At 32.0% G+C, this 26,978-nt stretch overlaps 1 protein-coding gene across 1 annotated transcript; it reads left to right on the forward strand.

The window, feature by feature from the left end:
• Nucleotides 1–2,481: 2,481 nt before the first annotated feature.
• LOC124358990 lies at nucleotides 2,482–26,961 on the forward strand. Its single transcript, XM_046811288.1, has 6 exons — nucleotides 2,482–2,639; nucleotides 11,626–11,740; nucleotides 13,226–13,347; nucleotides 15,861–15,923; nucleotides 19,763–19,831; nucleotides 26,862–26,961. The coding sequence occupies exons 1-6, from the start codon at nucleotides 2,582–2,584 to the stop codon at nucleotides 26,876–26,878; spliced, it is 444 nt and encodes a 147-aa protein (XP_046667244.1). The 5' UTR covers nucleotides 2,482–2,581; the 3' UTR covers nucleotides 26,879–26,961.
• Nucleotides 26,962–26,978: the final 17 nt, after the last annotated feature.

The following is a 26,978-nucleotide window of genomic DNA, read 5'->3' on the forward strand; positions in this document are numbered from 1 at the left end:
GTTGTTGTTGTTGTGCTTGATAATCAAAGAAACAAACAAAACAAAACCACTGGAGCTATTGTTGACCTTGTAGCTAGATAAGATACTTGAAATCTTGTTAATCATAAATATTTGGAATGGGCAATTTAAAGCCCAATAATAGTTTATTTCCCATATGATTATATTGACTCTAATTTGTAATTTTTATATGATTATTAATTTGAATACATTTTCGATAGTGTATTGCAAAACTGAGCAGCACAATGTTAAATCTAGGTTAGTGGGTCACTGTAAGTAAAAGGTAAATGTAAAAGTCTTATTTTGCTTACTCAAATAAATTTCCAATTTTTAGTTATACCATGAGATTCCTGTTAAAAATATTACTCCCAAACATTTTTTCATGGCTCTGGCAGTTTCCAGAGCAGACTGCCACTCATTTAAAAGTTTAGAATATACCATAAATCTGATACTTCTATTCATAGCAACATATTAGATGGTGACATACATTCATGTGCTTTGTGATAGTAATGACAAAGAGGATGTATAGAACTAGAAGAACTTGTTTGTATAATGAAAGACATTGTAACCTTAATTAAAACATTTGGCCCACATTTTGTGCACATCATGTTCCTTCAGCACAAAAAAGTTCAATCTACCATTCTTTCCCTGGAAATATGATGTATGGGTTTGAGGCTGAAATATTGATTAAAAATAAGATTAAAAATAACAATTACAGGTTGTTTATTTTTAGCAATCTACTCATAGTGGTATATTTTAGTTTTTTTTTTACTGTCCAATTTAGGAGTTTTATGTTCTAGTTGTTAGTTTTACATTCTCATCCACCGGTTGTATGGCTACCAAGGACGTAGCCAGCGAGGGGGTCCAAGAGGTCCCCCCCAAATTTCCGACTTTTTCAATTACTACCTTTTTAGCAAAGGATTATTATTATTTAAATAATTCAGTGTTACTGACATGCACTGCTGAAAGATTGTTCTCGAACATTGAAACAGGTCAAGAACTTGTTAAGGAACAAAATAGAGAATGAGTGGTTGACTACGGGAAAATTGACCCCCTTCCAATTTTTTCCTGGCTACGTTCTTGAGGCCCACTATTGTGAAATAAAAATTATTTGAATTAAAGTAATGTAAAGTATTACCACATCTATCGGTATAAAATAAAAAATCCAAGCAGCATTAAGATTTTTCAAGTTCAGTGGGTACACTTTCAAGTATTGAAGTAGTTAGTACTACTAGGTGTAATAAGCACAAAACAGTTGATATTAATCAGTAGTTTTTGGTAGTCCTAATTCATGATTCGGTTTCACATGCAATTGCCTGCTGAAACATAGAGCATATTCTTTTTAAATGACATTCTAATAAAAGTAATAGTCATTTAAGAGATATTCCAACCTCCTGATCCATTTTAGATTTAAATTTTGAGAGCAATGTTTTGAGACCTTGAAGTCTGAGAGTGAAACAGTTTTCTACAAATTCTCTCGAACATTCCATAATATTTGATTGAATATTTCCAAGAATTTTAGTACTGTAACAAGTTAACAATTTTATGTGTGCAGAAATCCTAAATTCCAAGTCCTTAGCTTTTTATTTAACGAACTTGTCATGAAAAGCTGAAGGGTCCCTCATTTCAAAATTGTGAGGCTCCATGTAATTTTGCAACAGAAGTAGATGTACCGATATTAGTTTAGTTTTCATGATTCAGAGCTTAAGATGTTAAGCAAAATTACGAGTGACTCTTATTTTAGGCCTTTGCGTGGTATTAGTACCCCTGGTTAAATGAATTATATTTCCCTCACCATTGTTGAGTTTCGCTTATTAATACTTTGTTCTCTAGTAATTTGCATCTGATCTAAGCTATTTCTGCTGCCATAGTTGAGCTTGCTTGGTTGTTCCGCTTAACTTATATACATATGCAAGTATGAAAACTACTTTCGTCAAACTAACAACTACAGTAGTTTTAATAAAAGTATACAGATTAATAGTAAAAGTTAGACAGTAAATTTGTTTTTTATATCTGCATTATTCTATTTATTAAATGCTGCATACTTAATATTTGCAAAAATGTATAGTTAAAATTTCATTTATACTAACTAAAGCTTCCAATTGTCTTATTTAGATAAACTCTGTCCTCTTCAGTGATTACAGAAAATGTTAAAATAAGAAGTGTTGTTACTTTAAAAATTACTGTATGCTTTCAAAACTATAATATTGGAATGAAATATAAAATCTGAATTTATTTTAATTAAACATGACAGTTTTGTCATGGTTGCTGGGCATTGACGAGTCATTCAGTTAAGATATTTTCTTTTATATATTATACAGTATAGATTAAAACTGACACTATGCACTTTGTGTAAAAATGTTGTTTAATTTGTGAACAATGAGTAAGTGATATAATAACATCTGGCAAATTACGATCATATTACTGCTGAATTCTGTGTTATTATTAGTCCTACTAAAACAATGCAGATTAAAATATGCTCTAATCATTTAGAGCTGTGTACTCTAATCCCTCTCAGGGAAATACTCAACTGCAAAGATAATGTTATCAGCTGGTCAAGAGCTCAGTTTTTGTCACTTCCATCATGTTTTCTACTCAGGTTCTGTTATGTTGTGTAGTTGGTCTGCCAACAGTTTTATCTTGTAAGTATGCAGTAAATCAATGTATTCTCTACTACTCCCTAAAGAAGAATCTATACTCTTAACCATTCACCTGATATACAATGTACAATATAGAATCATCTTGAATTTTGTCAGCATTTAAGAATTGATAAATTTTGTATAAATGTAATACGAAAAAAATTATTCTCTTTAAATAAATGAAAGAAGAAAAATTAGTGTGGTCGATCACTTTATAAAGTTTTGGACATAGAGTATACTTCTTCTTGTATAAATATTTGCAAGTATAAGAACAATTAAACTAACAAGAAAATAACAGTGAAAGAATACTTCATAACTGATGTTTTACTGTAGATTTACTATATTTTAGATCTACTTAGGAGAAGGTAGTACTAAAATACTGTGTTTTCTCTCATAAAAACAATGTTAAAACTTCAACTAACTTTCTTTCCTTTTTGTTGAAGGGGTTTCCAGATGTCTCATTTTAAAAGTAAGATTTAAATACATTGAAATGCTTTGAGTTTATTTGTAAAGTAGACAGGATTTTTTATAATAGAAAATTTACTGAATAATAAGTTGTAACTATGGGGAAACTAAAAAGTAATTGGATAGTGCAGTATATTCTATGGATATCTTTATATTTTATCTCTTGTTCTCCTCCCTACTACCTGTATAGCATTCTTCAACATCTTTCCTTCAATTATTCTTTTTGGCCTTATTTAGTCTGCTTGCTTTAACCATAGGCATATGGGAGGATCTGATCAAATAGAGCAAACGGAAGTCGGTACAGTAAAAGCTGAACTGTCCATTCTGATTAAAATTGTTATAGTAAAAGACAGGATATTTGAACCTGCATTAAATTTAGTTTCAACTCATAGCCCAGTGCTTTAGGTATTCACTCTTCCAAACCACCACTTAACTATTATTCTCTCATCCGTAATCCATAACATGAATAACTTTTTCAACCTAAATTAAGGAATTTACAAGCTAGACCTGGGAAATTATTGACTTTTTCTGGTTGGAAGTTTTGACTCATCCACCGAATAGACCAGACCTTACCTCAGTGATTATCACCTTTTCCATCAGTTGAAGCATCATCATGGTTGTAAACACTTCATTACATAGGTTATTGGGTTCTTGATTTCAGTTACTCCAACTAATTTTTTTGGGAGCGAAGTTTAATCTGTAGTTTCTTTATGCATTAGTGAATGATAAGCATTTGTTGAATCCTATACTAGTGATGGGAGAATCGAATACTTAAAAGAATCAAATACAGTGTATTCAAAAGCACCTTTATATTTGCATACTTTTTAAAACATACACGTCTACACTTGTCTATACAATTATTCTTTTCATAGTCCAGATATATACATATACAGGGTGAGTCAGAAATATGGTAAAATATTTTAAGACATGATTGTAGAGCTAAAAATAAGAAAAAAATGTTATATAAAGGTAGGTCCGGAAACGCTCCATTTGTGAGTAATGGCTGGCGAAAGATTTTGCATTGTTTTCAGTTCACCTGGTGAAATTAAGTGATTCTGAAATGTTTTGTTCTTACTTTTAACTCAAATAAGGTGAATTTATAAGGAAAATCACCTGAAAAATCAAATAAAACCACTCTAGAGGTTGTAGTATGAACAGTTTTTGAGAAAAAAGTATGAAACTTGCCAAAAATCTAATAACAAAAATACCGTCTTAAATGTTTGATGTCCAATAACATGGTTAAATGACCGATTAAAACAAATTGATTTTCCTACAGATTGTAGAGAATTTAATTCTGAAAACAACCATAATAAGCAAAGTTAACTAAATGTGTAAAAAAGTTATGAAATTGACTCCTCACGTATTACACTACACAGCAAACGTTTGCTGTTTTATAATAAGGAATGAGTATCTGATTGGTAACAGCTGGTAATTATATTATGTATATTACTGTATTTATTATTTATAAATTTATTTATTAACTGAATATTTGTATAATTATACATTTTGTCAAGTTTTAACATTTTCAATTACTTACTCCAAATTAAGAATCTTCCCTTAATTATTCTTTATATATATTCATCTAAAATCCTCCAATGAGTACATATATATGAATACGAATACAGCTCTTGAATATTTTATGTGGATACTATTAGTCCTAATGAATCAATACTGTAGGTTTGAATTCAATTTCTCCAGAGAAATTTTATCCATTTCAAAAGTATTTGAATTTTCTTCAAAGTTTTTGAATATGTGAATAACCAGGCTGTATTCGAATACTATTCGATTTTCCCATTACTAGCTCAGATTAATAAGTAAATGTTTTATGTTCCTGGATATATTCTGGGATTCTCTTTATAGAGAATAGGTTGTGGGATAAAACATGGATATAACTCTCCTTTATTTAAAATGTACTTGGAAACTACCAGGCATAGTTCTTAAAGTAAGGGCTGTACAGATCTGAGAAACTGTTGATTGTTTGATGGAATGTTTTGGACCATCCACCAAATAGTTCTAACCTTGCCCCAAAGCGTTTATCACCTTTTCTGTCACTTGATGCATTATCTTCGAGGGAAGCGCTCCAACAAAGATGAAAATGTGAGGATGCCCATAAATTCTCGGGTATCAGATGAGGTAACAAATTTCTTTGAAGAAGAAATTCAAAATTTACATATAACGTAGCTATGGTAGGAAGGGTTGATTCAATTGAATTTTGAGTTTAGCTCCAGTTCACCTTCCTTTTATTACAGCGTCTGGTTTTTTTTGACGCTGTAATAAAAGGAACGTGACCTGAAGCTAAATTAAAAATTCAATTCAAAATTTAGTTTTAATATACGAAAAATACTTAAAAAAGGTAACAATAGAGAAAAATAAACACTGAAAATAAATTTGTAAAAAATAATTGTTTTGGTCTTTATGTATAAAAAGTGAACCTTACTTTAAAAAGTCTATCATAACTTGAACAGTTACGGTAGTAATTTGTGATAGTTCCAAGTAGACTTAAATCTTATCCTTGTAAGTTGTATGCAATTATAAGTCTTGCAATTGAATGCTCTGCTAATTAAAATTTATATTAAAATCTGATTTTTTCACAATTTTATTTTACAAATAGAATGTTATATTATATACTAATGGTATGTATGTGTACTAAAACTAGATGCTTTAGTTGTTTGTTCTAAAAAATAATTGTACAAGAATTTATTTATTATCTCACAACATATTATTCAAAAATTCAAAAACAGTAATGATTGTATGTTGTGTAAAGTATGTCTAACTCAGTCTAAGGCTGAATAAAATATGCTATGATACTTAAATATTATGCTAAATCAAATCATTACAATTAGACACTTGATACAACCTTATTTTACCACTGAGAGTCTACGAAAATATCATTAAATGTATATGGACATAAGCTTTTGAAAAGAATATTCTTAAAACAACTAATATTTGTTTCTTCCTTCAGACTGTCAGGTAAGGTATATTATCATTTAATTGCAAAGGGATTTTATTGCATAGTGAAATAACATATGGAAATCCTACTATTTCTAATAAAATTATTTCTTATTGTATTCATCTTTACAATCAGGTGATAAAGTGTGTATGTCATGCCTGTTCATATTCCTGATAGATAGATCAAATTGTTTTCTTCATCAGAGATATTTGAAGAAATAATATTTACGGTTAGTGGGGTTAGTGGAATTTCCGTATGCTTTCTCTGACTATACCTCTGAGTACAATATTGCTTAGGGGTTCTAAGTCTATTAAAAACAGCATGTTTTTAATAAAGGGTAGTGAAGAGCACCTACTAGCTTGTAAAGTTTGATAAAAACTGACTTCTTTATCACCAAACTGATATTAGGGTTAAAATTACAGTATATTTGTTTAGTATATCTTCCTCAACAGTAATACACATTATGCTATGCTTCTTTGTTGCATTAAAATAATTTAATTATGTTTTATTTATATATAAAAAAAGTTGTGTAATCATAATCAGACTAATTGTTTTGAATTTATATTGGATAATAATAACATTGAAGGAGGAGCTTATTGAAAAAACTATCTTCTATTATTTGATAAAACAAAAATCACAATTATCCAATAGCTTTATTTTTTCACACAAGGCCTTTCGACATCAAAGATGCCATCATCAGGTGTGAATCAACAATTTGAAACAGATAAATATTTTACAATTTAAACCAATGCTCAGTAGAATAAAGCTTAATACGAGATCTGTTTAATTAAAAGTAAGTAATTTTAAAGGATGGGCGAATTCTGAATCGGTTTTAAAATCACCAAAAGGAAAAAGGACGTTTTCTGTCTAAAAGCTGACAAAAGTAATACTGTAGTCATTATAAATAAAACAGATTATTACAGTCAAGCTCAAGAAATGTTTTCAGAAGGTTCTTATGTTAAAACCACTAAAAATCCTCTTAATAAATCCGTTGAAAAGATGGTTACTACTTTAAGAGAATGCCAATTGCTTATGAACAAAGTATTATGCAGAAAACTAACAGTTCCAAATCCATGTTTACCACGTTTATATTGCTTATCTAAGATCCATAAGCCAGGGAACAAAATGAGTCAAATAGTATTATGTATAAATTCTCCCAGTTACTTATTATCCAAATGTTTAGTTCAACGATTTCAAAAATTTCCACAACCTCCAAGTTTTACTGTTAAATACAGAAATCAGTTTATCGACATGACAAGATCTATTAAAATTACCAGTGAAGAATATTTAGTTTCATTTGATGTTACTTCTTTGTATCCCAATGTCCCTATGAAATGTACGTTAAATATTATCAAGGAGTGGTTAATATCAATCGGTTTAACACACAACGCGATTAAGTTAACTGATTTATACATGTCTCAAAAACAACTTTTTAATTCAAAAATCAGTTTTAATAACAGATTGAAGGAACAGCAATGGGGAACCCTTTATCATGTTTTATTGCAGACATTTTCATAGCAACTTTTGAATTAAACGCGAAACAAAGAGAGTGGTTAAGTCATGTTGATGATATTTTTGCCATATTTAATAAAAACCAAGATCTTCAAAATTTGATTAACCAATTAAATTCATTTTATCCAACTATTAAATTTACTTATGGAATTGAAACAAATTCATCATTGCCATTTTTAAATGTATTAGTGAAAAGGAATAATGGCGACATAGAATATGAAATTTACAGGAAACTCACTTGCAACAACAGATACATACAACATGATTCAAACCTTCCACCCTCCCAAAAGATAGCTGCTTTCCACACCATGATTAATAATAGATTACTTACAACACCTTTAAAAAACTATGAGTACATGAAGGAACTAAGAAATATAAAAAAATGGCAGTTTTAACGGATACTCAACTAAATTAATTAACAGTTTATTAAAAAAAGAAGAATTTATCAAAAACGTCAAGAACTGCTTTAAAAAGTGAACAAGAAGAAAAACTAAACTGGCAATCCATGAGTCATGGTCCATTTTATAAAGAAATAAGAAAAAGTATTTAGAAAAAATGTAGACATGAACGTAACATTTTGCACAACAAATAAGATGAATAATCTAGTTAGAAATTCAAAAGATAACATTTTAGATGAAAATAAACGTGAATTTACAAAATTAACTGTGAAGATTGTGATAAGATTTACATTGACCAGACAAAAATAACCATTAAAAAAGATTGAAAGAACCCAAAAGATATTATAAATACGGACAAAGTAAAAAATCAGCTATTGCCAAACACACACTGGAAACAAATCACACCTTTAAAAACTTCACATTATTAAAACAAGTCTATAAACAAGAAGAACTCGGCACTTATGAAACATTATACATAAAAATACATAAAGATAAAATATTAAACAATGATTTTGGACCGATTCAAAATTCACCCTTCCTTTAAAATATAACTAAATGTTTTTGACCCAAACTTTTATACCGTACATGTATTAATATTTATTTTATTTTACTTTTAATTAAACAAATCTTGTATTAAGCTTTATTCAGCTGATAATTGTTTTAAATTGTAAAATATTTATACTATTTCAAATTGTTGATTCACACCTGATGATGACATCTTTGATGTCAAAAGGCCTCTTGTGAAAAAATAAAATTATTGGATAATTGTGATTTTTCTTTCATCAAATAACTGAAGATAATAATAACATGTTTAATTAATTATTTATCAACAAATATAGATAAGTTCAGTTCGTATCTCTGTGTTGAGGAGGTCATATATAAGTGGCATTGTACACAGATAAAGTGACTAAAAACTGTGAGATGTCTCAATTTTACAATGCAATTTATGAAATTGAACTTATATGTATGAAATTTGGATATAGCAAAATTTGTTTAAAGATCTTGGTGAGTGATATGAATAAGTTGAATATCTGGACAATCGTTGAAAGAATAGTCACTGTTCAATGATTTTAAAGCTAGAATTAAATAACAACTGAAATTTATTGAGGCACAATATAACCTAATATAGCCTTTCCATATATCAACTTCTCAAAAATAAATACTTATTCTAAGAAAGGAAAGCAACATAAAATTAAATTCATTACATATACTAACTTCACATTACTTGCATCCACTTGTGAATTAATAATAAAAACTTGAAAGTTTTTATAATATGCATAACAGTTGAAATTACAACAAAATAAATTTTCCATAAACTTAATAAACAATCTGTTTTTAAAATGAATATTAGGATAGTGAAAACGGAAACTTTATGCAAGGTGTCTTTTAAAAATTTGTTTATCCCCAGACTCCCTTTTTTGGAGACTTCAGCAATTGAACTGCCCAAAAATAACACCTGTTTACATATTTGTCAGCATTCTATATCCAATGCACCAATTAGTGTCTCATAAGGTTCACAGTTTTACAAAATAAAAACATCATTGATACTCTTATAGTATCAATCATAAGGCAAGTGAAGAAACTAAATTTGCATGTGAGAGAGATATGCAATTCACAATGAAAAGATGACCATTGCAGCAATTTTCCAGATAGTTAATTATTCTGCACAAAACATAAATCTGGAAAGAAATGCTTTTAAACATATTCTTGCAAGTCCAAATTACTTCTTTAAATAAATATATTTCGTGAGTAGTTTGTTACAATGACAACAGTTCTGAAATGTTATCTGTAACCGAAGCATTAGTAGAGCTTGTGGGCATTGAGTTAAATGTTTTGGAGGCAGTTAATCCACACAAAATGCAGAGATAAGGTGGATAAAGGCAGGTGGCAGAACATCACTACACCATCTGCTTTGTATGTACTTTAAGCTTTTGCACATTATTCTATTAGTTTTTTCCAGGGCCTTTCCTAGGGTTGGTAGTGCCCGGGGCAAGTGTATCTCACCACCCCCTCACCAACATTTTCCAAAAAGCGAGTTTAATTTTAAAATTCAGTCACATTTTAACAACACAATATGTATTAAGAAGCATATTTTAATTGTAATTCTACACTGTAACTCAAATAAGCGTAGACTGTGGCTGTGTTATTTATCATATTTCTTGCTTCAGCCTAATCCGCCTAAACTTTCCCTGGTAACCCCCTCTTTGAACAGTCCTGGTTTATTCATTCATCTCATGGTCAGGACATACTCAGCAGAAGGATTTATAATCAGACCACTTTTTAAATTTTTTTGTTCTCTTAGGACAAGAAGCTTATAATTGCACTTAGTCCTGTAAGAACCTTAGCGCTGCCTCAGGAGTGACAGGATATTCAGGGTGGGTAAGGTTAGAGGGGTAGGGGCCGCCTCCTATCGAGATCCATGAGGAGAAATTAGGGCACTAATCTCAAAGTCACGTCCAACCCCCAACCCCCACCCCCAAAAGAAGGAGAGCCCAGCTCTGAACCAGACTCTCCAGTCAAAGTAGACAGGGTTGGCACACCCTTGTTGAGGCTAGCAAGAACCTCTGATAGTTTGAGAACGAACCCCACCAACTCCAACAGTCATCTCCTGCAGTAGACTAGACCCATCGAATTACCCTTGCACTCCAGAATCTCGACATTTGCGGTTAGTGATGTGTCGCTACTGGACATCCATTGGGTTGCCCAGATTTAAGTTACACATCGGTTTTTGCTGTGCCCAGTGGAAGGTTCAACTGAAAGGTATAAACCAGCCAGAAGTGATTCCTGCTGGGTATACTCAGACCACTTAGTTTACTTTCTGTATTTTCCAAATTACTTGAGAAAATAATTTTGGTAAGATTGACCAAATTTTTAAACCAATATAACTTTTTTAGTGATAAGCAGTTTGGTTTTATCAAAGGCGGATTGACAGAAAATGCATTACTAACTGTAACTGAACTCATTTTCAATGGATTAAATTCAAAACTAAAAACAACAGGTCTTTTTGTTGACTTTAAAAAAACTTTTGACATGGTGTGTCATGAAATTATTTTAAATAAATTATAGGCTCCCAGTATTAGAGGCATAGCTTTATAGTTTCATTATTGTAAGACGGCAGCAAGTAAAACTCAACAGCAATTTCAGTGATCCACTCTTTGAGCAGACCGGAGTTTCACAGGGGTCAACTACCACTGCTACTCTTTTCTTAGTCTTTATAAATGATTTATTAGAAGTAAATTTTAAAGGAAACGATATTGCACTTTTTTATTCTTAAAAAGACTACATTATCAACCAATGTACCTGTCAATCTTTAGAAAAAGTAAAATCTATTAAATATCAAGGAGTTTTGCTTGACGAGAAACTTACTTTTGAACCTCAAATCTTAGACTTGCACTCATAATATTAAGATCACAAATTAGTAATTAATTCAAGATTACAGTATGTTTTGTCATGCTGGGGGGGGGAGGGGGTACTTACAAAACATTAATAGTTAAGATAAGAACTACTCAACACTTTTTCTTGCGTATAGTTCTATAAAATTCTAAACTATCAAGGCGGAAATAGATAAAATATCATGTCTAATCATCTTTACAGGATACAATGATTTTGTTTTGCAATCAATTCAATATCTTAATGCAAGTGAATTCTGTTGTTTGTCATCCAGTGACAGTATGTCCCTCAAATGATGCCTTCGAAAGAGTGACTTGTCCTGACTATTTCTACTGCTGTGGTACACACCAATGCTGCAAGCTGACATTCCCTGAAGAAGATGCAGAGGGGTATGGCTAAGGCATTACTATGGAGAACTTCAAGTTCTCATTCCTTTTTATTATTAATGCAAGAAGCCATTATCTTAATTATTGACTGAGTGTAAGTGAAGCCTTATTTGCAGATTGACTAGGAAAGGCGGTGTCTTTGGGTTTGTTTATTGGTCCAGATTGTAACTAGCTACTTGAGAAAAAAGTAGAGTTTTTGGCAGATAGCTCTTTATATAAACTAACACCAATTCACTGGTGTTTCATACATTGTATTAGTAGCTTCCAAGAACGGAGGCAGGAAAAAATTTTGGGGGGTCTTGACAACTGATATTTTCCCGTAGTGGACAGAGAGTCCACTCCATTTTGTTCCTTGACCCGTTTCTTTGTTGAGAACGACATTTCAGCAGTACATGTCAGTAATAATGAATTATTTAAATAAAAACAATTGCTTACTAAAAAAGTAATTGAAAAAATTGAAAATTTGGGGGGAGAGGTCCAGATCCCTTGAACCCTCTCACTGGCTATGTCCTTGGAAAGAGCATATTTTTGGCCACAAGATGTCTGTTTTGAAATGAATGGAAATACTTAAAAGCCAGCTGTAATTAAATGACGAGTTTTACTCCATTACAACAATGTTAAACCTCGTCTAACCATTTTTTAGTCCTTACTGCAGTAAAATTATGGTTGATGGCTTAGTTTATATTATAATTAATACGCATCCTTACACTAATTTTTCTTGTAGTGCATATTTTATGAGTTTACGGAAGGATAAATTATAAAACAGTTTGAGGTGTGTTTTCTGGAAAACGAATTGAAATAGAAAAACATCTAAAAAGCATATTAATTATATCCTTAAAATGAGGCAATTCTCCAAAAATGATAAGGCCAAAAATAAGAGCTAAAATTGGTTGAGGTTTGTAGTTCATAATTGTAGTCCTAAGAACTACAATTATGATGGCTGCCATTACAATTAGTTCATAAAATATCAAGATTTCCAATAGCAATTTTACAGTATTTAAATTAATAACTTCATATATTTCGATCTATGATTAATTATTGTATGTTGTGTTAATAACAATAAATGTTTAAAACGTGAAAAAGAATAAAAATAATCCACATATATCTGTACGAATGTGTATCAAATTTAATCAGCTGAGGTTGTAAATATATTTTATATAATAATATTTTATTCCTTCTTTACTACATCCAGCCTGTACAAATAATTTCAAAACAGAAATAAAACATAATGAATTTTGATATAAGTATAAAGTATTATATGCTGGACCATCCCATTTGTATCTAAGGCAAATTTATTAATCAAGATAAAATAGACCAATTGTAACAATAATTATCCTCTCTCTAAAAAGACTGTATCCTTCCTAAAACTCTACTTGTTCTTTTCAGCAAAGATAACATTGTAAATGCTTAGAAACTAATATAAACGTAATTACAAAGAATGATTGTATTTTTGAGTTTGCATTCTAATGATTTGTTTCACATTTTCAGGGAATCATCGTTCAATGATTGGTTGTCAGCGTTCTGTGTTCGCATTGTCATCTTGAGTGTGTTCATGATAATACTCCTTGCTATAGGAAAAGTCATCCAGTACTGCAAGAAACATTACTTAGGTCAGTTTATTTCTGTTTACAACTAACCGTAACCTGGGTACAAAAAAATAATAATTCTCGGTAGGTTTTTATTTGGGTAGTTTCTGGAATGTTGAAGCAATTTCTATAAAACCTAGATTGTGAGATCTAACTACAACAAAACGTTAGATGTAACTTGTATTTTTATTTACGAGGATTTTTTTCAAGCCTGAATGTTAGCTATTCTGTCCTCGAAGTATACTGTTTTATCATATCTGTACAAGATTGATTGATGAAACTCTTCATTGTGACAGGTGAAGTTAGGACCATTAGATCCTTTGTTACACTTGACCTGTGTTAATAAATACAAAAACAAAACTATTTGAAGATTGGATCTCTCAGAGAGTTGAACTTGTGATCTTTCAGTTAGAGAGTCAAGACTATATCCATTAGTCTACCGAGGAGGACATTAAATTTACGTGACATAGCAGTGCAAGCCTAGGTTGTGATGTGGTGTTGCCAGCTGTAACGAAACAATAACTAGTGGTGGGATAATCGATTGAATTTAAAAATCGAGTGATCATTACTGCTCATCTTTACTTCTCATCCACCTGAATCATTTATCTCAACAATATAAATTGACACATGTTTACACAACGACACAGTATGTGGAGCAAAAATAGTAATAATATCAAAACACGCAGAGTAATTAAATGCTGAAGAACAAAATAGATGTAAACAACTGAAACTGATGGGAGAATCGAATAGTATTTGAATACGGTCCGGCTATTCACATGTTCGAATACCTCAAAATGAATTCGAATACTTTTGAAATGAGTACAATTTCTCTGGAAGAACCGAATTCAAACGTACAGTATTCATTTGTTAGGACTATATTACTATTTGTAATAGTATTCAAATAAAATATTCAAGAGCTGTATTCGTATTCATATATATGTATTCATTGGAGGGTTTTAGATGAATATTAGTATAGAATATAAAACACACACACACACACACACACACACACACACACACACACACACACACACACACACACACACACACACACACACACACACACACACACACACACACACACACACACACACACACACACACACACACACACACACACACACACACACACACACACACACACACACACATATATCTATTTTGGGAATATGAAAAGAATAATTTATTAAGGGTATCATAGTTAGGAGTAAGTAATTAATATTGTTCAAACTTGACAAAATGTATAATTGTACAAATAATCAATGAATAAATACATTTGTAAACGATAAAGACAATAATATATATGTACATATCTGGACTATGAAAATAATTATTAAGGGGAAATTCTAATTTGGAATAAATAGTTAAAAATTTCCAAACTTGACAATACGTATAATTGTACAAATAACCAGTTAATAAATACATTTGTAAACAATCAAAACAAAAATTAATGTTTATTTAATGTCGTGTAAAAACAAAATATGATTGAGATTTTTGGCTTCAATCTATTTTCACGATCATTTTCCCACATTTTTGGCAGGGCAATTACAAATACCCAAGAAGCAATGGATTACCGGAAGGAGGTAAGACAAGTCTAGACTTGTCTGTTAGAAAAAAATATTCGAATACATGGGTGCTTTTGAATACACTGCATTCGATTCTTGAAAGTATTTGATATTCCATCACTAAGTGAAACAAAGCAAGACATCGTTACATCGCCTCATACTGAGAATCAACTGATATGACCAGCAATGCTGCCAGGCAAGGGGGGAAGTGGGGTGCGGTAACTTCCATGCAGCCAGACTTGCAGTATGTGTCTCGTACTATAGTAAATAAATTATCTATATAAACAGTATCCAACACCAACGTGGTTAGTGAAGTTGTAGCTATGAATGATGTCCTCACTACTGATTTTTTCCTTGGTATTAATTTGACTCACTAAATCAAATATCATGATGAATACACATTATAGTTCATGCCACAAGTAACCACTGAATAGCAGATGGCGCACTGTCAGTGGCATATATAGAAAATTATTTTTGAGGTGGGAGGGGGGCTGCTGACACACCAGGTGCTTTAGGAAGTATAAAATATCCACGAAAAATAGTGGCTGAGGAATTCTATTGCAGGAAATTGTTGAGCTTTAAGACCCCATAAATATGATCTTGCTTAACACAACTGACTGGGTGCAATTTTAATGTCAGTCTTTCAAAATTTAGGAGGAGTTTGACCCCCTTAGCCTCCTTTTATATACGCCCCTGCACACTGTAGACTACTTAGTTCAACTGATTACATGTACATAACAGGTGGCGTTCATGGATAATAAAAGTGATAACACTTATCAAGTTGCAGTGGCCAAAACCAACATCTTAGCACAATCTGCTCACCTAAAACAAACAGACTTGTTCATAACCTATAATTAAAAAAACATTTCTTGCAATATATAAAAATAGGACTGTACTGTTTTATATATTTAAAGATATATGTTGCCTTTTAAATGAAAACAGTGGCTTTGTCTAAAATAGGTATGTTGACAGGTAAACTATGTCCTGGAAGCAGTAACCTTCCTCGTTACAAACCATTGGACAAAAACTCTATTGGTAAGTTCAGCATTTTAGTAAATGTACAAATTCTAACATATTGAAACCTACTAATCTACTTATTTGCTGTCACTATTACAATGTATAGCTCACTATACATAAAGGTACTATATAAGGTTCATATGCTATCATTTTAACATCCAGAGTAACTAGATAGGCACGTTATTATTATAGTGCAGTCATTGAAGCGAAAAATACGGTCTTACCTCCGAATTTTTTTACTGTGAACCGATTTGCATGAAATTTTGGAATTAGGCTCATCTTATCCTTAACTTCAAAAGTGAAAATGATCTGAACTCCGCCTATTATTTTTTAAGGGGTGTAAACAACCCCTTAATGGAAAAAACGACATTGAGCCATTTTATCGCTACAAAAACATGTTTAATAGTAAGTGGTGAAATTGTAAAGTGTTTTCTAACACAATTACCTCATATTAAAATCATTTTTCAACCCCTTGAAAATCTTACAACCCTTGCAAAACAACCCCTAAATTGAAAAAATCACAAAAAAATACTTTGGTATGACATAAAAAGATGTAAGTATAGAGTAAGTAATATTTTATATTCTCTATAATAATGATCAAATTTTTTAACCCCCTTTCAACCCTTGAAATCTACCTCTTGATAAAAAATTGTTTTGATAAAATAAAAAGGATTTAAATATTATTCCACACTCTCGAAAATGATTATCATATTCTTAAGCTTTTCTACCCTTAAAACTACCCCTAAATTAAAACAGTAAATGTATATGATTACATATTTCAAAATAATTTAATTTAGAGTAAAAAAAATTGCCATTTATTGAATAATATATTTACAAATTTTATAAAATTCACTCAAATGTGTTATAATATACATATAAGAAACGTTGGTATGTATTCATGCCTACGTTTCCAAAATATATGAGCCATATTATGTATATATATACACATTACAATAGTTTTTGGATCTCTATTATACTGCGTACTTTCACATTGCTCCGAATATTCACAGTCCAACATTTTCAGTTACTAAGCAGAAAAAATATGATAAATTTTTTGACCATAACTCCTTCAATTTTCATGCTATCACCAATTTAAAAAAACCATTTTAAAGGTAATTAAAAGAGCTACAACATCCTTCATTGCAATATATAGTAAAAAAACCTTTTTTCTCAAACGGTGAAGGGTTTAAAGGGCTTAAGAGAGGCTGTGATTGCGCTGCTACGCGCTCTTTAAAAACAATCATATTTCCGTCAATTTTTGTTTGACAGAAAAATCTAAAAATCAAAATTTTTTGTCAGAAATATACCTACATTTTTCATCCCTACACTTTTATATGTATATGTCGTCATTTTTTAGATATTATGAAAAAGATGTTTTTTTAAAAAATTTGAATCTTTTTTTAATCGTGACTTTTTTGAAAAATATATGTCCTGAAGCAGCCAAACTGATAAAATCTATCAAAATCTTCATAATAAAGTAGAGTCTAGGCGGAACATGATTAATTTTAATTTTGGTGGAAATGGCACTTGTGAAAACCCATTGATTTAAAAGAAAAAAACATTAGATGCTCCTCTTATTTGCAATACAGCTCACTTATTTTACGTGCAAAAGACTTTTAATAGTGCTCATTTTAAAGCTTATTTCAAGCACTATAAAACTCTTTTTTATTAGAATGCCTAAAATGCATCTGCTCACCGCTAGATGGCATTGACCACACATCGATTAAATTTCAGACAAAATAAAAAACGGCTTTGATTTTTTAATATCTATCTTAATATTGCACTTAGAGTACTTTATAAAAAACCAAATGGTTTCATTGTTGTACCTGCTACAATTGTGTTTCTTTATACAATTTTCGATAAAATGTATATTTTTGGAGATATTTGCAAAAAACCGATGAAAAACGTAAAAAAAATTGCGAATTTTCAATTGCCAATAACTTGAAAAGTATTGGATTTTTTCGAAAAACGTTATAGATGATTTTTTGCTTAAAATTAGGCCTTCTATCGATATCCGAGGTTATTTGAAAAAAAAAATAAATTCACCCCCGAGAAGGGGTGGTTGCGGAAGTTCAAATCATTTCACTTTTGAAGTTAAGGGTTAAGATGAACCTAATTCCAAAAATTTTATGCAATTCGGTTCACAGTAAAAAAATTCGGAGCAATAATGCTTCAATGTCTGCACTATTAGGATAACAGCCCAAACTGAGTGTTTTAACGTGTAAATTTAGTAACGCCTGTCCTAGATCGAATTAAGATAAATGCATAAACAGCTGAGCATTGCTGGACAGCTGAGCATATGTTGGCAGAATCGAGATAGGTATTATAAACGGCTGAGCGTAATTGGATAGCTGAGCGTCTGTTGGCAGAATTGAGATAGATATATAAACAGCTGACCGTATGTTGCAGAATCGAGATAGATATATAAACAGCTGAGCGTAATTGGACAGCTGAACGCCTGTTGGCAGAATTGAGATAGATATATAAACAGCTGACCGTATGTTGGCAGACACAGCTGAGCGTTGTTGGACAGCTGAGCGTATGTTGGCAGTAGTTCTTGTGATTGCAATCTTTTGTAATTTTGTGTTGTGTTTTGAAGTTGTATTCAAACATGTTCTTACATATTGATATTCTGGTTTATTGAAATCTTTGGTTTATAAATGACGATGACAGGAGATAAACCAATTCACGGCGAAACTGAAATAACTGCCAAATTCAAAAGCAGTATTGGTAATTTTGAAAGTTTGTAGATACAGTACATATGTTTTGTATTGTCAAAAACTAGGTGAAGTACATCATTTAATGTTTGTTGTATCTCTTCAGGTATAAAACATTTCAATTGTGGCAAACTTTAAAAAAATCAACCTTTATAACTCATTAAACATGTCAACTGATATTACAGTTGATATTACATTGAGCAGAGTGATATTACACTTGGTCTCACTCTGTAGTGTAGTCGCAGTTAAGGTGTTAAATTAGCGATGGGGATAAATTTTAATATTTTGCTAATGATACTAGGTACAGTTGATGGTAGATTAGATCTAGAAATCGTATAGCAATTCAAAATGCTTTTGAAGAAAGACTTTAGTGGTTTTATTTTTTATATTACAATATAATGTTCCAATAGTCAATTAGAAAAGGAAATTACTTGAATTTCTTGCCGGAAAGCAGTTATAGGGAGCAGGCAACCGCCAGACGGTCATATATTGCTTTGACGGTCAAACCATAGAACGTTTGTGGCGGGTAGTTAGAGGCAATATCCCAAGGTACGGCAACAGAAAACATCATCTTGTTGGACATTTGGCTGAGTTTAAGTTTAAAAGAAAATATTCAGATTATAAAACTAGAGTACACAACATCTTTCGGGCAATTTCACATGTCTACAACGGTGTCACAGCGTACGGTGACCGCTGTGAACAACAACCCATTGAGCTAGACTCCAACTCCGACGTTAACGACTATTAAGGTTAGTTGTTGGTTTTTGGTTGGGTTTTACCTTGCTTTCCGGCATGTAATTATGTGTTTAAAATTGTTTTACATACATTACCTACATTATATTGTAATATGTAATAACAATTTATCAGTAATTTTTAATAAAAAAAAGGATCACGCACGATGCCTGCCCGCTGCGCAGCGCTTCGCGCTGCTTGCTCTTTTATAAAACAAATTAACTCGAGTAGTTCCAAATTTGAAGCCCAGATCACGTCAGTGCCCCTGATCACTAATAGGTAATTCTAAGCAATATATGACCGTCTGGTGGTTGCCTGCTGGAATTGACTATTGGAACATTATATTGTAATATGAGAAAAATCGAGGTTGACCCATATATTGCTTAGAATTACCGGTTTTGATTCTAGCATCAGATATTGACACCATTTCTGCACTGGTTGGAACACCCATCTATCAAGTCAACAACGCTCGAATTGGTAAGTTTCAGTACTGTATATTAACAGTGAACACACCTTAATGTTTTATTGAGATTGATTATATTATTGCTGAAATATTCGTATTTGCGGTTAACTGCAAGTGAGTAGAATAAATACATCGCCATACATAGCCTCATGTTACACCACTGTTACAATATTATGTTACAATATGGCCCTGACACTTATTAATAAAATAAATGTTTGTGTCGAACAATATATTTTACCGGAGACTTTTGTTAGTTTCTTAATCTAATAAATCTGAATTTAGTTGGTGAACTATTTAAATGTTGCAGACATAACACATCAATAACACATCATGTTTTATTTTTAGCTGATGAATTATACTATGATATATATATATATATATATCTCAGATTATAACAAAACTGTACTAAATAGTAAAAAATGTATGTATGAAAAGGCAACTTTGAAATTTATGTAATCAAATGCGTTTTCCTAGAAACCAGTTTAGGAATAGTTAATAACAATAACTATAGAACTTTCCTTATTGCTAGTGGAAGAGTTGCTCTATTGTGACCTCAACTGTTAAGCTATCACAATATTAAATTAATCAGTGAATTTTCTTCACTAATTAATGATATATTTAAATATTACTTTATTGGATTTATACGAGTATTACAGAGAAAGAAATACAGTATACCATAGTATAAATGTATTAGGCAAGTGACTTTATTCTTTTGGTTTAGGTGGAATTCCAGGAATCAATTAATACTTTCTTTGAACTCCTTTTTATAGCATCCTACTTAAATGATTCAAATGATTTATTCAGCCGATCCTACAAATTGTAATAGGCTACGTCTAGTAAAAAACAACATTCAACTACAAAACTTAGTTGCGTGCAATAATTATAGTCCGTGCACAAAATAAATGTCCATCAGGTCATGTACTAAAAAATATAAATAAAACTAAGCATTAAAATAGGTATTAAAATTAAACACTAACCAACATATTAAAAATTACTACATGTAAGAAAATAAAGTTTTGACTAATAGTTACAAACAGTGTGCACTAGTTCATGTCCCTGCACTAATTGATTAATTAATACATAACAGGGCCCTGCACTAATACAAATATAAATATAACTAGGCGTAAATGTAAATATTTAAAACTAAAATTAGGCATACATTTTGTGAGAGACTACATCTAAGAATACAAAACAGTCATGATTTGACTAAGAAACCGTTATGTAATCAGGTCTCATTAATTTCAAGTACATTATATCAATCTAAAGAGTATTGGGTCATGCAAATATACAGATAGTAACACTAAACACATGCAGAAATTAAAAACAAATTAATTTAAATAGCCAAGCAGAAGGGAATGGTCATATTCAAAATATTCAGTTAGGCTGTAGAAAGGGATATCTGACAACCAGGATTTTAGGACAGGCCCAAACTTCTGTACCGGGAGCTGTCTAACTGTAAGGGGTATGGAGTTGAACATTTTAGTGGCTATAATAGGGAAGCAATTTGAGATCTTGTGTAACCTAGATCTATTTACATGGACATCAAGGCATCTCCAGGTTTCATACCCATGTACACCTGCATTAGTGATGTTAGTCATCTTCTTTATGTTTAATTGTTAAAAGACATTGGTATTATATATACATTGTACACTGTCATAAATTTGGTGTTGAGAAAACAGTGGTTTACAGTGTTCAAGCAACTGTGCCCCCCTTAGTTACCCTAAGGGCTTTTTTCTGTAACCGAAGAACTCTAATTACACTGGCAGAGTGTCCCCAAAGCCTGAGTACCATAAACAATGTGGGAGTAGAAAAAGGCAAAGTAAGCTAACTTAAAGAAACTCAAAGGGCATTTCTGCTTTAAGCTTTCGAAGCAAAAAAATTACCCTACTAAGCTTACTACACAAGGCATCAATATGCTTATTCCAGACAAGCTTTGAATCAAGATTAAAGCCAAGCAACTTCACTCCCTCCACATTAACACCAATTGTTGCACAAGCTAAAAGTAATCGCCTGAGTCTTGTTCTGGTTTAGGCACAAACTGTTATAACTGAACCAATATGAAGCATTTGTAAAAAGGTTCTTAACAAGTGTTTTCTGCGGTTGTAGAGTCCTTATGAGTTGCAAACAGGGTTGAGTCATCGGCATACAACAGAATATTACCCGCTACATTGTAATAAATATCATTAATGAAAATGATAAACAAAAATGGCCCCAGAATTGAGCCCTGAGGCACTCCATGTTCAACAACCAAGGGGTTCGAGGTTGTACCATCCCAGGTTACAGACTGTTTCCTTTGATCTAAGTAAGATTTCAAGATTTTCAGGGCGCAACCCCGTACACCGTACCTTTCCAGTTTCTTCAAGAGGATCTTGTACGACACGCAATCAAAGGCACGTGAAAGGTCGCATAACAGTACAGCAGTAGAACTTTTTTGCTTCAAAAGAATTAAGAAATGGCGCCTGAAGAAGTGAGTCCACAGCTTCGACAGTAGATCTATGCCTTCTGAAGCCAAACTGTGCTGGTACCAAGAGGTGATGTGACTCAAAAAAAATTGCACAGCTGCTCCAGCATGACAGACTCAATGACCTTGGCAAAACATAGGTATTAGAGATATAGGTCTGAAGCTCGATACCTCGTTTTGTGGGACCCTTCTTGTAGACGGGGACAGTCCTCGATGCCTTCAAAAACCTCAGGGAAAACCCCTTCGGAAAGACACAAATTTATTAAGTCTGTTAGAGCAGGAGCTATACTATAAATAACCCTTCTTAACACATCCACAGAACATGTCATAGATGTCTTTACTCTTGGAAACTCTTAAAACCATGCACTACTTTTTTATTACTTCTTTCACGGCAACTAGCTTCCACGCAAAATTAAAAGGTACCACAGGGACCGAAGTTAGTATTGAAAGTGCCTTTGTTTGTTTGCTTTCACTCGTAAACTATTGAAAAGATTGTACTGAAATCTTACATGGGCATTCTTACAGTCCCTGAGATGAACATAGTAGGCCTATTCTTATTTCGAAAATCCCTCAGCTACACTCCACTGATCTTTAAATAGGGAAAACCCCACATCTTGGTCTCTAAAGTTGTGAAATATTAATTAAGAAATCATGTTAAATGTAATCAACTGTTCTGTGTCAACGTTGTTTTATGACAACACAACCTTAAGTTTCATTAATTTAATAACTATTTTTAATTTGTTTCCATTTATCGTCTTGAGAGCACAGAGTAAGCTTGATTTAAAAAATACTTCTTATTATCTATATCTATATTTATTTTCTTGAATGGAGAACAAGGCAAAATCAATTAATCAACAAAAAATACTAAGACCAGAGTAATTATAATGGCCATGAATGCACTTTTTAATAGATTTTCTTGATTATGACAAAAAGACAAACTCAACACTGGCATCGGAAATACAATTCAATCTAACCAAGTGTTCATACACGTGCAAAGGTTACAAAATTGTGTGCAGAGTCGCAGGTAACTGTTATTATTTTACAGAAAATTAATCTTCCAGCCTTTATCTAAATTTTTTAATACTTGCAGCAATTTAAGGGATCTGCAGAATTTTGTAAATTAAGTCTTTTCTGTTCATAACAAATTATAAATTAACTATCGAAAATAATTGTCTTACTTTGTGTTAATATAACTAATAAATTGATACATATTTATTTTGATTTAATCAGACACTTACTTGATAGCATTATCACCACTACATTTATAACTATTCAATCACCTTTATTTATCATTATTTTATAATCCATGTTTTTTCTCAACAAACTTGTAGAAGTTGTTCTGAAACAAATGTGAGAATGAGAATGAGAATGAGAATGAGAATGAGAGAATGAGAATGAGAATGAGAATGAGAATGAGAATGAGAATATCTTTATTTACAATCTTTGAGATTATAAACAGTGTCATTAAATACATTAACATCAGGAAAAGGTTTTTTGAAGATACTCTTCCAGCGTGTAGAATGGCCGGTCTAGAAGCCATTGATGTAGTGCTATCTTGAGTTCCTTTCCTCTTTTGGACAGCAGGTGAGGTGGTAGGAGATTGTGGAGCTTCATTCCCATATATGATGGTTTTCGCTCATAAAGCCTCAGACGATGTACAGGAAGGCTGTAGAGGTGTACATTTCTGGTGTTGTAGTGGTGTACATCATTGGTCCTTGGAAGATTCTCCCCATCAGCGTACATTATTACTTCTTGAATGTAAAGCGAAATGACAGTGAGAATCCTCAGAGACTTGAATGCCTCTCTACAGCTCTCCAGAGGTTGTAGTCCCGCCAGTGTTCTAATACATTTCTTTTGTATGATAAGTATCCGTTGGAGATTTGAAGCAGTAGTTCCACCCCAGGTAGCAAGACCATAGCGCAGGTGAGACTCAAAAAGGGAAAAGTAAGTTATTTTTGCTGTTTCAAGGCTACTGAGAGAAAGAATTTGCTTGATGACAAAGTGACCAGTGTTGAGTTTTTTACTAAGATTGTCGACGTGATTAATCCAATTTAGTTCGGTATCCACTGTTACTCCAAGGAATTTTAAATGATCTTCAATACTGACATCTGGAATGGTTGGGACTTCTGATGCTCTCCTTCCAAAAGCGATCTGGTTAGTCTTTGATGGATTTACTACAAGGTCATTTCCATAGCAATATTGGATGGCCATGTTGAGAGCTGTATAAGATGAGACCGCAAGGCCATCTGCTGAACGTTGGGTCAGAAATAAGGTAGTGTCGTCCGCATACATTAGAGGTGTGCAGTAGTTTCCTAGGTGTTGGGATAGATCATTGGTAAAGAGAATGAAAATCACTGGTCCTAATACGGAACCTTGTGGCACACCTCTCAGCACTGGAAGGACTTTTGATCTGACTGCCTTTGTGATACCATTTGATGAGTGGTAGAGCTCTACTAGTTGGGTACGACCCTTTAAGTAGCTCTCAAACCAATTATTTGCTGTCCCTTTGATTCCAAGCAATTCCAATTTCTTCAGAATGATGTTGTGGCTGAGGCAATCAAACGCCTTACTTAAATCAAGAAACAAAGCTGTGGTCAATTTTCCCTCTTCAATGCTGTCTGTCACTGATTCAATTAGTTTGATCAATGCCGTTATAGTTGACTTCCCTTTTGTAAATCTATGTTGGTTTTCATTTAAGAGATTGTGCTGAGCGCAATGGTCCAGGAGTCTTTGAAGAACAATTCTTTCACATAATTTTGAAAATGTTGAAATCAGTGAAATTGGTCTGTAGTTGTTTGCATCATGTTTGCACCCACTTTTAAATTTAGGGAATACTTTCAAAATTTTTAATTTTGAGGGGAATTGACCCTCTTTAAAAGATTTGTTGAATATGGCAACCAATGGGGGGGCTAGTTCGTCAGCACAAAATTTTAATACTTTGGAAGAAATTTCATCAATACCAGCTGAATTTTTGAATTTGAGGTTTTTAATTGTATCTTTAACCTCTTCGATGCTCGTTTTGGTCATTGTTTCCATTAATGCTGTTTCATGTGGTTCCACAGATTCCAATTCCTTCTTCTCATCCACTGGGATTTTTTGTAGTGTTGTTTCTGCCATATTAACAAAAAATAAATTCAGATGATTGGCGACTTCTTGAGGGTTATGTGAAAGTTGTCCATTTATTTTCAGTTTTATGTCATCTGTAGAGCTCCTGTTTTGGTTACGGGCATTATTAACTATTTTCCACATGGAAATGTAATAAAGTTTTGAATAAAAAATCTATCTCTTCATTACATAGTGATGTGATGTATTATTAACACCAATTAGATCTTAAGATAGAAGGCTGTGGACAAATTGTTGTTGATAATCTCCACCTTCATTTCGTCCGTCTTGGGCTCAACAAAGTTCACTTATGTTACTGTTCCAAAAATGTTGGGCATTGGGCTATGAAACCTATGAAACTATGAAACCTTTGACCTTTATATTAAAATAAGTGTTTCAGCAGCAGTGTGTAGCTGAAGGGGGATAGAGAATGGAACCCCTCAAAAGCCCAAAATATAAAGAAAATATTTGAATTACAGTTATCAAACTTGTTTAAAATACAGTAGTTAAATGTTTAAATTTTAATTAGCCTATGAAGTTTTTAAAAATGTATATTTATTCAGATTTATTCCATAATTCCCTGGTGTGGGATACTCAGATTTATTTCCCCCTGCCTCCCCCCCAACTCAAGTCATAGCTACGCCACTGTTCAGCAGCAACATAGCGGCAATATTTTAATAGGCTACAAGTCATGCAGAGGCCAACTGATATCTCCTTGTAATATATCTAGCCCATTTCTCAAATTAAATTCTGTAGTAAATAAAATCAAACATCAGAGAAATCTGGATGTTAAATTTTTACTAATTGTCCAACTGAAGCAGTAACTTAGGAGAAATCTGTACCACAATACATTGTTTCTGAGTTTCCATCTTAATATTAGAACCATCTTCATTTAACAACAAACTTTGGAAAATTAACCTTAAAAACTAAAGGAAGACTCCCCTCCTGTGAATTTTATTCAAAGTTTTATTGAGAATCTTATTATCATTAAGAACAATTAATTATAGTAAACAAGATACTCCCTACTGTGACGATGTATCTTACAATCCATTTCCTTGAATACAATTTATAAAAATAACATAGAAAAATTGAATATAGAAACATTTATATTGTATATTTATTTCTTAGCATAAGCGTAGTAATATTAAGCATAATTTAAATAATAACAAAGATAACGAAGTTCAATAGGCAACAAGCAAAGTTTATTCCATGAATTGAACCCAATCCCTTAGAACATAATAAGATAAATTATTTTCTTATCATGTTGAATAAATATGATAGTAAACGATAAATAGAAAATACGTAATACTAATTTAATGCGATTCTTCATTTAGACATTATTTATAACTCTTTATGTGAAACAAACCTTTTTACTCTCACTATGATGATCAGTGTGACCTGAAAATGTATGGTATTTGTTTATAAAATTCTATTGTGCTTTTTATTTTTCTATCAATTTTGTATACATTTCCTTGTTGCAGGAGGTGCGCCCATTTAGCGTGAGATTTAAAAGCTCTACATTGTAAATAATATGTTACATAACTGTACATGTTTGTAAAATTATAAAGTTTTTACATAACAGCAGTTTTTCTTTTCTT

This window comes from Homalodisca vitripennis, chromosome 4, assembly GCF_021130785.1.
Source record: "Homalodisca vitripennis isolate AUS2020 chromosome 4, UT_GWSS_2.1, whole genome shotgun sequence".
Taxonomy (NCBI): Eukaryota; Metazoa; Arthropoda; class Insecta; order Hemiptera; family Cicadellidae; genus Homalodisca; species Homalodisca vitripennis.